Genomic DNA, 13,983 nt, shown 5'->3' on the forward strand with positions numbered 1-13,983 from the left:
GGTTAAACGATTAGGAAAAAGAGAAAACAAAGCGAAACAATCTTTTTCTGTTCATCTGAGAGTGGATGTCATACGCACTCAGCTATGGGAATCTCCCCCCTTTTTTCAGACTCTTATGTTGTAATTCATGGATGTATGCAGACCAGTCACGAAACCCTGTTCAAATAACTATTTTTGGGGGCGGAAAAACTTACAAAAGCAACTCCACCAGTTCATATACTCCTCAACCACGCAAAGGCAATAAAAAACAATAAAATAGTGGCACTGACATGTACAAAAATTAAAGGAAAAGCCAATAATGCTGCTAACATTAATGCTTTTGATGGAAAATTGGGGAGGGGCCTGTTTGTAGTAATTGGTTTGCAACAGAAAATCGACTTGGAGTCATGGGGTGGCAAAAAGTTTGATAGAATATGCTTATTTAGTGGAGCAACTTCTGAATATAAATAGGAGGTTACAGATACCTGAAATTCTCCTCATGAGTACATCACTGAATTAATTAACTTTTTCCTGTGTTTTCTATAAGTTGAGAACTGGAACACATAGAGTGCTGCAGTACTCGTATAGTTCAGAGTATGGAGAATAATCAAGGACATGGTTCTTTGGGTAGGTTCAAGCCATACTTTGCTGCAATTTTCTTGCAAGTTGGGCTATCCGGAATGGACGTGTTGTCTAAGGCTGCGCTCAACCAGGGGATGAGCAATTATGCTCTCGTCGTCTACCGTCACGCCATTGCCACCGTCGTCATGGTTCCTTTCGCCGCCGTTCTCGACAAGTATCTCCTCTCTCTCTCTCACGAAAACCATGCATGCATGTAACAGTGCCATGTTTGTAAACTAGTGTGTCATTTCAAACAGAGGGAAACTGACAGGGAAAGTTACTTTTTCTTTTTGACAGGAAAGTGAGGCCGAGGATGACACTTCCAATCTTCATCAAGATAATGGTGCTCGGCTTACTGGAGTATTATCCGAACTAAAATAACAAGTTTTCTCTTTTACACTTTATACACAATAAGATCTGACAACTGTTTTATCTAAATTCTGGCAGGCCAGTCATTGACCAGAACTTGTATTACGTGGGGATGAAGTACACGACTGCAACGTTTGCATCTGCCATGTACAATATTCTTCCTGCCATTACCTTCGTAATGGCATGGGTTTTAAGGTAGAAACAGAGAAACAGAGAAGCGAAATCTTTGCTAGAAGCTGCACATCATATGATTATAATTCTTAAAGCTAATTTCCCTAAAATATACGTACGTCCTCTACAGGCTTGAGAAGGTAAACTTAAGATCCATCCGCGGCCATGGCAAGGTAGTCGGAACCCTAGCGACAGTTGCAGGAGCCATGGTCATGACACTGATGAAAGGACCAGTGCTTGAGTTATTTTGGACGAAAGGAAGTACCAATCATCAAGCAGCAGCCCAAAATGGGACGGATATCCATCATACGATTAAGGGAGGTCTGATGATCACAGTTGGCTGCTTCAGCTATGCTTGTTTCGTGATTCTGCAAGTAAGTAGATACAGGTTTTTTTTTTTTTTTTTTCTGTAACTAAAATCTTGTATGTATTTTCCTTTAACCATGGTCAAAATCTGTGTTTGTTTTGCTTTTATAGGCAGTCACTCTGGAAACATATCCTGCCGAGCTTTCTCTGACAGTTTGGATATGCCTGATGGGAACGCTGGAGGGTACCATAGCTGCTTTGATTATGGAGAGAGGAAATGCTGCCATCTGGGCTATTAAATGGGACACCAAGTTACTGACAGCTGCTTACAGTGTAAATAATTCTCAAGTCTCAAAAACCCAACTTGACTATCATCATCTTCACCACCTATTGGAGTCCTGAAACGATAAAAACTGATTTTACTTTTATGGTTGCAGGGTATTGTATGTTCGGGACTTGCTTATTACATTCAAGGGGTGATAATGAAAGACAGAGGTCCAGTGTTTGTTACAGCTTTTAGCCCCCTATGCATGGTTATTGTAGCCATCATGTCTACCTTCATTCTGGCAGAACAAATGTATCTGGGAAGGTACTCTCCATGCTCATATTACCATAACAATTCTCCAAACAGAACGAGGAATAAAACGAAAAACAAACAATCTGATCTCATATTTCAACAGGGTGATTGGAGCTATCATCATAATTGTGGGTCTATATCTCGTGCTTTGGGGTAAAAGCAATGAGTACAAGTCTCCACCCCCATTGATCCAGCAGCAAATTGAACCAGCTAAAATAGACATGGCTAAGGAAGAAAAGGAAAGTTTTGATCATCAGGCCATCATAATTGATGAGCCGAGCAGAGAAACTTCAATCAGGGATGAAAAATTACATGAGAAAAGCGATTTAGTTCCGGTCTAGAATTACCTCTCCTAAAGCTGAAGCGATTTGATTTCAACCTAATATCCACTACTCTAAAGAGACAGGGGAAACCACTAGCAATTATGGAATGGTAGTGGTTTCCGATTCAAGAGTAGCCATCCATCCAACGATACGACTTTCCACTAGAAAAATATTATAGGCTAAGGTCATGAATCATGATGCAGGGTTTGATCAATCATCAACCCATTTCCCTCCCCCTCTCCCCAGCGGATAAATTAGATTGAGTATCTGCAATCATTCAATTTAATGGAGTTTTCTTTATAATTTCTTTTTCTCAAAATAATCTGCATGAAATTGATAGCCTAAAGGTGCATGATGAGAGCAGAATCACTACACCAATACTATGGATAAAAGCCAAGGGTTCCTCCTCCAATGAGTAAAGAAATATTGGGGGTTAAACATATTATGTCACACCAAGGTTAGGGCCCATTGTATTATGATTTTTATAGTAGTTTGGCTTCTAGTGGTTTAGTTGATAATAACAAAGGCTAAATACAAAGTAACAAACAAACCAAAGATAGAAATGGGCAAAACCATAAAACCACCCTGAACCATACTATATTAGGATCAGTTTATTTCCACAGGGCAATTACAAAGTGATGATAAATACGGTCTAAGCTAGAAAAGGGAGTTTCAGCAACAAGTCTTTAACTTCCATAGACCTGGTTCTAAACTTTTTCATGCATTAGCACCCATTGGGTATGCTCCTATCTTAAAAATGTTTTATGATGCTGCCCCTGACAACATACACATGAAATCCAAACCCTCTCCGACTACATGCCAGGTTCAACAGTTCTCTGCGTGTTTGGTTTGGGCCATGATGCCCTCCAAGAGACGCTTACTTCAGTTTCAATATTTATTAAAAGAGAAAGAGAAAGGAGATGTAGGGAGTGGACAGAAAAACTACTTTCTTTTCATTTTATCATTTGGAAGGAGAGAAGTAGAAGGAAGAGAATTGATAAGACTTCCACTTTTTTCCTTACTTCCAAATTCAATCCTTTCCAAAATGAGAGAAAAACACTCATTCAATCCTCTTTCTTTCCCTTCCATCCTTCATACTAAACTTAAGGAAGGAAAAATAACTTCCTTTCTTTCTTAACTTTTTTCCCTCCCCTTTATTTTCCTTCTAACCAAATATAAAAGTAAAATAGGATATAACTACTGCTATGAGGTTTGCCTTGGGGTAGTGGTCAGGAAGAGAAATAGAAGCAAAAGGGTATACAGATATTAGAGGGTGGAATGCTGTTAGCACATCAGATAATCTTTTAGTTTACAAGCGATTCACACATGGGAAGTATAAATTGAATCAAAATATCTGATTGGTTGCTGTTAGTTGCTGACAGTTTATTATTAACAGTTTCATTTTGGGTCCTATTTTATTGTTTGTGGTAGTTTTCCATTTCATGTTGCTAGAGGTTATGTCTCCACCCTGTTTTATTGTTATTGGTAGTTTTCTATTTGATGTTGCTGGAGGTTGTGTCTCCACCTTTCCACTTTCTTGCTTTAAGGGTGGTTATTCCACCAAGTTGTAGTTAAAAAGGAGTGAAGTTAATAAAAAAGGGTTGTTCAGAATCTATTCAAGTTTTTGAGTACTTAAAACTCAAAAGATCCGCAGGTTCTCTCTAACGAGCCAGCACTACAAACATAAGTCTAAAAAAGAAAACTTCCACCAAAGTACCTAGCGTACCTCAAACAAAACTAAACCCTTCCACACATCGTTCCATAACTAGATCCGTTTCAAGGGATCGTATCAATTTGGTATCAAAGCCTAATGTTATGGGGGACCCTATTCAGCAACAATTGCAGCAACTTTTACAATTGTTTCAAGATGAACGTGTAGCCAATTTGGCTTGACAAGAAGCAATAAATGCTTGACTGGATGAACTCACTAGGGATTTAGCAGCTTCCGAAGTTATACAATATCTACAGAGGAGGGCAGTAACAATCGAAGCCATAAGAGCAAAGGCGTAGCAAGAGGGACAGAATCCGAAACCACAAGGCGAGGCGCCATCATCCCTAAGTTCACAAAGTTGGATTTTTCACGATTTAATGGCCAAGAAGATCCTTTAGGGTGGTTGAGCAGATGCGAGCATTTCTTTCGCCACCAACAAACATCCGAAGAAGAAAAGGTTAGCCTTACCTTTTTTCACTTGGAGGGGAATGCGCAGCTATGGTTCCTTCAAATGGAAGTTGACACGCCACAACCTTCTTGAGATGAATTCAAACGTCAATGCCACCTGCAATTTGGCCCACTTATAAGGAGTCATAAGTTGGGAGAATTGGAGAAATTGCAACAAAGTGGTTTTGTGACAAATTACCAAGAAAAATTTGAACAATTGGCTTCACGGGCAAGCACTCTCACTCAAGCACAAAAAATTGAACTTTACATCAACGACCTTGCGGAATATATTGCAGTCGAAGTATAGCTCCACAATCCGTCAGATTTAGCAACTGCTATGAGTATATCCCGACTCTATGAACGCAACGGGCAACCCACTCGGACGCCAATATCAGAAGTTCGACGATCAAAACCCCCTGATTCACCACTTCAACATCGTACAAGATTTGTGAAAAAATTGACCAGGGTTGAAATGGAGGAGAGGCGGCTTAAAGGACTTTGTTTTAATTGTGATGAGCCATTTGTCAGAGGCCATCAATGTAAGAAATTATTCTGGATTGACTCAGTTGAAGAAAGAGACGAAGGGCAAACCGAATATAAGCCACCTCCTAATATCAACCGGAGATCTCGTTGAATACCATCATTGGTATTAGTACTCCTCAGAACATGCGTCTGCAAGGCAAATTGAATGGTAACCCAGCTATGACCTTAGCAGACTTTGGTAGTACTCACAGTTTTGTAGACTCCAAATTTGTATCGTAATTTATCTCCATGTGAGAAGACGAGATGGATTGCGAGTTGTGGTTGCAAATGGAGAGAGAGAGTTAGAAGTTCGGGTCAATGCGAGAAAATGTCACTCCAGTTAGGCAATCACACTTTCTTTGTTGATTTATATGTTCTCACTTTAAGTGGTTTGGATGTCGTATTAGGTGTCAATTGATTAAAGACTTTGGGACCCATCTTGTGGGACTTTACAAATATGTGGATGTCTTTTACTAAACTTGAAAAACAGATAGAATTATATGGAATTAAAACTTCCAAACCAGCCCAAAATGCCGAGATTCAAGTTGTTACGGCAGAAGATTACCATGCTGATTTACAGCGACTCCTGCGGGATTTTGCTTCCTTATTTCAAGAACCCACGAGCCTTCCTCCTTCACGTACATGTGATCATCGAATTATTTTGAAACCCGGGACAAAACCAATAGCTGTCAGACCGTATCGAAATCCACATGCCCAAAAAGATGAAATTGAGCAACAATGTTCCGAGATGTTGAAGCAAGGGATAATTCAGCCCAGTCAATCCCCATTTTCATCTTTAGTGCTCCTTGTTCCTAAATCAAACGGTACTCGGCACATGTGCATAGATTATCGGGAATTGAATGCAAAGATAATCAAAGACAAATTTCTCATTCCGATGATTGAGAAATTGTTGGAGGAATTATTCGGAGCAAAGTATTTCTCTAAACTAGATCTATGGTCAGGCTATCACCAAATCCAAATGAATGAAGCTGATGTAGAAAAAATGGCTTTCCGAACACACCATGGCCACTTTGAATTTCGAGTCATGCCCTTCAAGTTAACCAATGCACCATCCACTTTCCAAGCCCTGATGAATGAGGTATTGCGTCCTCACTTAAGAAAATTTGTTCTAGTGTTTATTGATGATATACTTGTTTACAGTCGTACCTGGATAGAGCACATGTATCATTTGCGGATTGTCTTCAAATTGCTCTCAGAACATCACCTTTACTTGAAATGATCCAAATGCTCATTTGCTCAAACTCAAATTGCTTATTTGGGCCACATTATCACTACTGAAGGAGTTACTGCAGATGCAAGCAAAATTTCAGCCATGACAAAATAACTCAAGCCTTCAACTATTCGAGGGTTACGAGGTTTTTTAGGCCTCACTGGATACTATCGCAAGTTTGTTCATAACTATGGTTCTATTGCAACACCTTTTACAACCATGCTCCGTAAAAATTCCTTCATATGGACAGACCAATCGTCTCAAGCTTTCAAAAAACTTAAGGCTGCCATGACCACCGCGCCTGTGTTAGCACTTCTTGATTTTTCTCAACCATTTACCACTGAGTGTGATGCTTCTAACACTAGAATTGGTGTGGTTTTATTGCAGAATGATAAACCAATTGCATTCTTTAACAGGGCCATGACAATGCGACATCGGCATTTACCAGCTTATGAAAAGGAGCTCATTGGTCTTGTTAAGGCCATCAAACACTACCGCTCTTACTTATGGGGAAAACACTTCATAGTTTGCACTGACCACTATAGTTTGAAGTTCTTATTGGAACAAAAACTATTGACACCACCACAACAACATTGGTTGGAAAAAATCTTGGGCTATTCATTTTCAGTAGAATATAAGGTTGGTAGATACAACTCTGTAGCCGATGCTCTATCCCAGATAGATTCTGATGGAGCTGTCCTTCTCGTCATATCCATGCCACAATTGAGCCTATTTGATGAAATTCATCATAAACAACAAAATTCACCTGAAGTCCAAAGTTTAATCTCTAGTGTCCAAGAAGGTACTGCTGCTGAACCATGGAGCTTCAAACAAAGGCTACTATTCTATAAACATCGGGTTTATTTAGCCCCCAATTCTCTTTCCATCCAAACAATCTTGACCGCCTTACACAACCAAGGGCATGAAGGGTATCAAAAAACTCTATTCCGCATTGCCAAAGATTTTCACTGGAACGGCATGAAACACCATATCCGTGACTTTATCCATGCTTGCAGTATTTGCCAACGTCATAAAACAAAAACCTTCCAACCTGCTGGTCTTCTTCAGCTGTTACCAGTGCCTAAGCATGTATGCTCTGACATTTCATTGGACTTTGTGGAAGGCTTGCCTAATTCACATGGTACAAATGTCATTTTGGTGGTTGTGGACCATTTCTCTAAATATTGTCATTTATTGCCAGTTGCTCACCCATATTCAGCTGTTAGTATTGCAAGACTCTTCTTTGACAATATTTTCAAATTACATGGGTTACTTGAAACAATGGTGAATGACAGAGATGTCACCTTTACAAGTGCGTTTTGGAAGGAACTTTTTTGTCTTAGCGACACCAAACTATGTTTCAACTCCGCTTACCACCCCCAATCAGACGACCAAACGAAAGTTGTCAACCGAACTGTGGAGATGAACTTAAGATGTTTTAGTAGTGCTCATCCTACCAAATGGATGGAATGGTTGTCTTGGGCAGAGTATTCATATAATACTAGTTTTCATTCTTCACTACAAACCACACCTTTTAAAGCTATGTATGGGCGACCACCGCCGCGCCTACTGTCCTATTGTCTTGGAATTTCCAAATTGGATGCTGTGGATCAGGCCTTACAATCTCGAGATATGATCCTTAAATCATTAAGGCAAAATTTGTTGCATGCCCAACATAAGATGAAAACCATTTATGATTTCAAGCACCATGATATTGAATTTCAAGTAGGGGACAAGGTTCTTTTACGATTACAGCCATATCGACAGCTCTCCTTGGCTAATCGTCGTCACCAACAACTGTTACCAAAGTTCTATGGTCCTTTCACAATTTTACAACGTCTTGGACCTATGGCTTATAAGTTGTAGTTCCCTCCAAGTACTAAGCTTCATCCTGTGTTCCATGTCTCTTGTCTAAAAGTTTTTCATGAGGGGGACAATCCAGTGTCTGCTACACTCCCTATAGGTTTTCTAGCAGAATCCATGCCACTACCCTTGGCTATTATTGACCGTCAAGTCAATCGAAACATTCAAGAGGTCTTGATTCACTTGCAAGACACTTCTCTAGCAGAGGCATCTTGGGAGACTGTTTCATCTATGAAGGAGCGCTTCCCACACTTCCCACTTGAGGACAAACGCGATTTGAAGGAAGGGAGTAATGTTAGCACATCAGATAATCCTTTAGTTTACAAGCAATTCACACATGGGAAGTATAAACTGAATCAACATATCTGATTGGTTGTTGTTGGTTGCTGGCAGTTTATTATTAACAGTTTCATTGTGGGTCCTATTTTATTGTTAGTGGTAGTTTTTCATTTCATGTTGTTGGAGATTGTGTCTCCACCCTATTTTATTGTTAGTAGTAGTTTTCTATTTGATGTTGCTGGAAGTTGTGTCTCCACCTTTCCACTTTCTTGCTTTAAGGGTGGTTATTCCACCAAGCTGTAGTTAAAAAGGAGTGAAGTTAATACAAAGGGGTTGTTAAGAATCTATTCAAGTTTTTGAGTACTTAAAACTCAAGAGATCTGCAGGTTCTCTCTAACGAGCCAGCACTACAAACATAGGTCGAAAAAAGAAACCTTCTACCCAAGTACCTAGCGTACCTCAAGTTAAACCAAACCCTTCCACACACCGTCCCATAACTCGATCCGTTTCAAGGGACCGTATCAAATGCATTGCAAGGTCCATTAGAGTGTGGAATGTATTGCAAAGCTTCAGCAATTAAATAGCTAGCTGCTAGCCAAACGGCTAAGGTTTGAATGTATCAGTGATAATAACTTCTATAAGGCCAATTAATAGTAAAATCTTAAGGCAGATGATACACAAATGGGGAACAACTAAGCTTAAGAGGAAGAACCGCCAAAAAGAAAATAAAAAAATCCCTTTCCAAGAAAAAGTACCATTTAAATATCATCTTTTTCTCTTCAATTAAGTTATGGACTACATGTTTATACAACCAAAGACACGATAAAGTACCTATTTCGTGTGGCATTGATCTCTTGCATGATCCCTATCCCTCAAATTAGAAAAACATCCATGGTAAGTTAGTGGTGCTGTCACCATTAACAAGCACAAAATCTCGTCAAAAAGATGACTTCCTATGCGCAAAACAGAAATGACCCTACCTTACAAATGAACATGGTTGCTTATGATAATTTTTTCCCTTCATCCTTCCCATATATTCGCTGAAGTTCACGAGTGGCAGCTAAAAAGGACTCTGAAAAAGAAAGAGGAACACAAGTAATAAACATTTTTTGTCAACAAAGATTACTCGTAAAAAATGCATTTCCTTTTAATTATCTTTATCATCGGATGATAGATAATGTTGGAGCATTAATGTCTATGGCAAATCACTAAAAGTTAGGTGCAATAAAAAGAAAAGCCATTCAAATTCAGTAGTTTGCATCACCTTTCCAAAGCCGGAAGGATTTCTGGTTAATAGGTGAACCAGTTATTGTCTGAATAACATCAAACAGCATAGTCTGAGGTGTGCTTCTAAGCTCTTGAACAATCCCATAAATGGTCTTCCCATTCTCAAAGTAGATGTGATTATTCGGGTGTTTTGTTTTGCAACCAGCATGTCGCTCAAATTCATATGCATTAATCACCTGTACGGCAAGTAGAAACCAGCTGATCAGTGCACAGATACTTTGCCTCACCAATTACCTTGATACAAAAAGTAAAACTGAAAAAACCCCACCTTCGAAAAATTGCATGTCTGACAGCCACATTGATACCCAGAACCCTTTATAACACCACGTAGCTCCTTCTAAAGTGCATAAAAAGAAGCAGGCATGTCACCAGATAGTAAGGTAAACTAAAACAGGAACACATGAAATGAGATTTACCTCCCGTGACCAGGCAATATATTTAACAGGAACTCCATCAAGCATACCAGTTGATAGCAAACTTCTGACATTAGAAGGGAAATTATTTGAAGAAACCTTTTTTGCTGTTTTTGGGTCTTCTTTCTTCCTAGAAACTTCCATTCCAGAGGCAGTTATGTTACCAGTGGGAACAAGTGCATCAGCATTGGATTTAACCATCTCTTTCTCATTTGGTGCATCAGATCTCTGGACAGAGGGCTGACCCATCAATAAATCATAGCTCGATATGAGCCTTCCGGTTTGATTTGTATCCTCATCATCATCATAGCCACCAAAAGAGATAATAGTACTCTCTCCCTTACTATAGGACGGACCAATTGACAAATTATTGTTGTCACCTCTGTTGTAGCTATGACTAATGGATATGGCACTGTCATCTCCTTTACCATAGGTGTGACCCACAGTTATGGAATTATCATCTGTCCTGTTGAATGTTTGGCCCATGGACATGAAATTGTTATCACCCTTATCGAAGGTATTGCTCATTGCAATGGCACTGGTACTTTCTTTATATGTTTGACCAACAGTAATGCTATCCTCACTCTTGTTATATGATTGTCCCATTGATATGAAAACATTATTCTCCCTTTCATAGGAGTCACCAATAGACATGAGGTTCTCATCCCCTTTGTTATAAGCAAGACCCATCGATATATTACCATCTTCCACCTTGTTATAACCATGATCTGTTGACACAGAATTATTATCCACCCTATCATATGCATGCGCCATTGACACAGACATGACATTCTCAGAGTCCTTGACCTGACAAACTTTTACTTTCCTAAATCCCCCATAATTTAACCCAGATCTCGGATCTTCCATTGTATGGGACATGGATAAACCAAATGAAGAATCATTTGCGAATAGATCTTCATTAACCTTTCTTCCCATGTCAACTTTCTCTGTGCTACCTGATGGAATGCTCTGATCATCAAAATTCACAGCTCGAGCTGTTTCAGTATCAAATAATCGTTCAGCAAAATGCCCAGAGATTGAATGAAAACTGGAAGAATTTCCCCATTGAGAAACATGTGAATTCAACACTCCAGAAAATAAGTTGGTAGTTGGAACTCCAACTGCTTGCTTCTTGTTAGGAAATGAGTCTGTCTCAGGACCATCCATGAACCACTGATGAGAACGCTTGGGCTCAATTCTAGAAGAATTATCATAAGCCATCTCACCATCATTTATACAACCAGCACCCTTCGTCATCCAAAAGCCCTGATTCTGGAAAGACTGTCACATGTAAAACCTAACTAATCAGAAACAATTCAAGACCATGAGGTCATGTAGAAGAAAATAACAATAACAGTCAAAGCTTTTTCATGGAGCTAGTATCCACGATTTTGACTACATGCCATCAAGAAAGCAAGTAGGCATTATACACTAATGATATAGCAAATGGAACAATGGTCATATGAAATTTTTCTTCACTCCTAGATATATCTTGTTCCTCAGTACCCCTCCACCTACAACACTCATTTACAACAATTAAGAAAAATTAAAAATATGTTAATTGCAATTAACCTCAAGAACTTCCAAAATTCATCCTTTTCCACGAAGGAACAACAGATAAAATGATAAAATCCTATAGATCATAGATAGGTTAGAACATGTTGAACATAACTCTAATTCAACTTGTCAACTATTAGTTGGAAAATCCAATCTGCAAAGCATAAAGATTTTTTACAAAAAGCACAATATTTCAGTTGAGAAAGACTTTTGAGCCTAAAAAGTCTTAACTACACAAGACTACCATAACATATAAGCAACCGGAGAACATATAATCCACACCAAATTCAACCTCTCAATCAATTCAAAAAGGTACACATAAACTGATAAACAGCATCACAACAAGATCCAAATTGAAATCCAAATTTCCTTAAGAACATAGAAAACATACCATTTTTCTTGCCTTACTTCAAAATTTATGTTGGATTCAATTCTTGATTCCACTTTGCTGTCCTAGTCCAACAGTTAACTATATTCACAACACTTCAAAAATTCATCACGTGGCTTTAAACAAAGGATTAAAAGTACAAACTTGATAATAAACAGAAAAATCTTTCAACTCCTGACTGAAGCAGATACAGTAAAACTTCGTGAAGAATTCTAAAACCGTCACTCGCTAAAGAAATTATCTGCAAAATGCAAGGGATTAATCAATCAAAAAACAATGAAAACAAATAATCCTAATCTCACATGTTCTGTACAATCTATTACTTTTCTAGCGCCAACCACTGGTAAGTTCACTTATCAAAATCAACATTTATTTTAATTAATGCAAAAATAGCAAAACCTTTCAAGTAGAGACTTTCCTCAAATTTTCTAAACTAAACGGACGACTGAGAAATAAAATAATACACTTAGAACCCTAACCCTAAAATTAGTTTTACGCAGTTTACGATTTAACAAAGGGGAACAAAAAGGGCAAAGGAGAGATCTTCATTGCGGAAATACCTGCAATGAGGCGATTGGTTTATTTACGAACGCAGCAACGATCAGTGATCGGATAAGGGAAAAACTTTACTTCAGTGATTCACCGGAGCTAATACCGGAGATTGTACGGACGGTGTTTGCAGCGAGATCTATGAGAACAGGCAAGATTTTTAATTTTTTTTTTTAAAAAAGATTTTTGCGGATTTTGATGGAAGAGATGATATAAGATGGTGGCCTGCACGATCACCATTTGTGGGAGGCCTTATTCCGATCGTACACGTGTACTTAGGATGTGTCAGACTGATCTCTCTGTGCCCGCGTTTAGCGCCACTTTAAAAAACCTGCGACTGACTTTAAGTGCCCAAGAAGATTAGCTCCACTACCTGGGCTTGTTTAATACCAATAACATCATAATTTTTTAAATTTTAAAGGCCGAAATAAGCTCTAGTCGAGCCCATAAAAGGAATAGGAGGGTTGGTCCAGGCCCGTACTACATTGCAACGAATGAGCGACCCCATTAGGGCCCAGATAGCAAGTTACCTATTGGATCCTTTCTAAAAAAAAAAAACCTAAATTTAATTTCATGTTAACCATATATTCCCATATCAAATAGTAAATAAAAATGACCATAAGATATATTTAGTGGATACTTTGCCTTACTCGACCTGATTAATCAAGATTCGGATGTCTTATAAATGAATAAAGATAATGGTCAAATACTACGTATATTATCCGTATCATAAGTATTATATAAAAATGTATATATTATACTTCTATTTTCCTTAAAAAAATCATTGAATTTTAAGTTAGAGTTTGATTCGATCTTTTTAAACATAAAAAATGGCTTATGAATCAGTATGATGGGAAAATAATAAATTCAAAAAGATTAAAAATTTGATTTTGATTAGTAAGCATTGCCTTCATTTAATCATTAGAGAAATTTCTTTGATTCCATCACTCTATTATAGAAATGAAGGCTTATTTAACTCTCGTCTTTCGTTACAAAAAATGTATCATTTTGGGTTTACAGATTGCTTTCGTTTTTTATGTGACATCAAAGAACTATTTTAAACTCATTTTTAAAATTTTTAATTTAATTAAATTTCTAGAACCAAGTCGTGTTTAAAATTATCGGGTTTGTAGTTTATTCCAAACCCTCCAAAGTTGGCACTTTATTTGCCTCTCAACGAGCTCATAATGCATCAAATATCTGTTAAGAGTATGAGGAGAGAGTCCATCAGCTTGTCAGATCTTGTTTTCGGCTGTATGTATCATCTAGTCTCTGCAGTCTACGGCTAGTTTTGAGCCCATGGTTTCTGGTTTTGTGGCTCTCCTTTTGCCATGAACTGGTGCGCCAGGAACCTTTTGTGCTGGCTCTAGAAATTGAAGACCTAGATGTA

General features: G+C 38.3%; 2 protein-coding genes across 8 annotated transcripts; one reads left to right on the plus strand and one right to left on the minus strand.

The window, feature by feature from the left end:
• On the plus strand, positions 444-2,651 carry LOC18597815 (WAT1-related protein At2g37460). The gene is made up of 7 exons (XM_007027042.2): positions 444-775; positions 898-960; positions 1,048-1,164; positions 1,271-1,514; positions 1,618-1,779; positions 1,884-2,035; positions 2,127-2,651. The coding sequence occupies exons 1-7, from the start codon at positions 576-578 to the stop codon at positions 2,362-2,364; spliced, it is 1,176 nt and encodes a 391-aa protein (XP_007027104.2). The 5' UTR covers positions 444-575; the 3' UTR covers positions 2,365-2,651.
• LOC18597816 lies at positions 1,754-12,893 on the minus strand. Of its 7 annotated transcripts, XR_001928115.1 has the most exons (8): positions 12,605-12,889; positions 12,048-12,285; positions 10,103-11,380; positions 9,955-10,023; positions 9,664-9,862; positions 9,380-9,471; positions 4,704-5,176; positions 3,934-4,622 (listed from the first exon to the last, which is right to left on the minus strand). XR_001928115.1 is itself a non-coding variant. In XM_018121561.1 (7 exons), exons 2-6 carry the CDS (start codon positions 12,048-12,050, stop codon positions 9,401-9,403), a joined length of 1,620 nt encoding a protein of 539 aa, XP_017977050.1. In that variant the 5' UTR covers positions 12,051-12,285; positions 12,605-12,889; the 3' UTR covers positions 1,754-1,844; positions 9,380-9,400. The 7 variants fall into 7 exon arrangements, 6 of the variants coding, with proteins under 6 accessions (XP_017977050.1, XP_017977051.1, XP_017977052.1 ...); XM_018121561.1 differs by lacking the exons at positions 3,934-4,622; positions 4,704-5,176 and adding an exon at positions 1,754-1,844; XM_018121562.1 differs by lacking the exon at positions 4,704-5,176.

This window comes from Theobroma cacao, chromosome 5 (genome assembly GCF_000208745.1).
Source record: "Theobroma cacao cultivar B97-61/B2 chromosome 5, Criollo_cocoa_genome_V2, whole genome shotgun sequence".
NCBI lineage: Eukaryota > Viridiplantae > Streptophyta > Magnoliopsida > Malvales > Malvaceae > Theobroma > Theobroma cacao.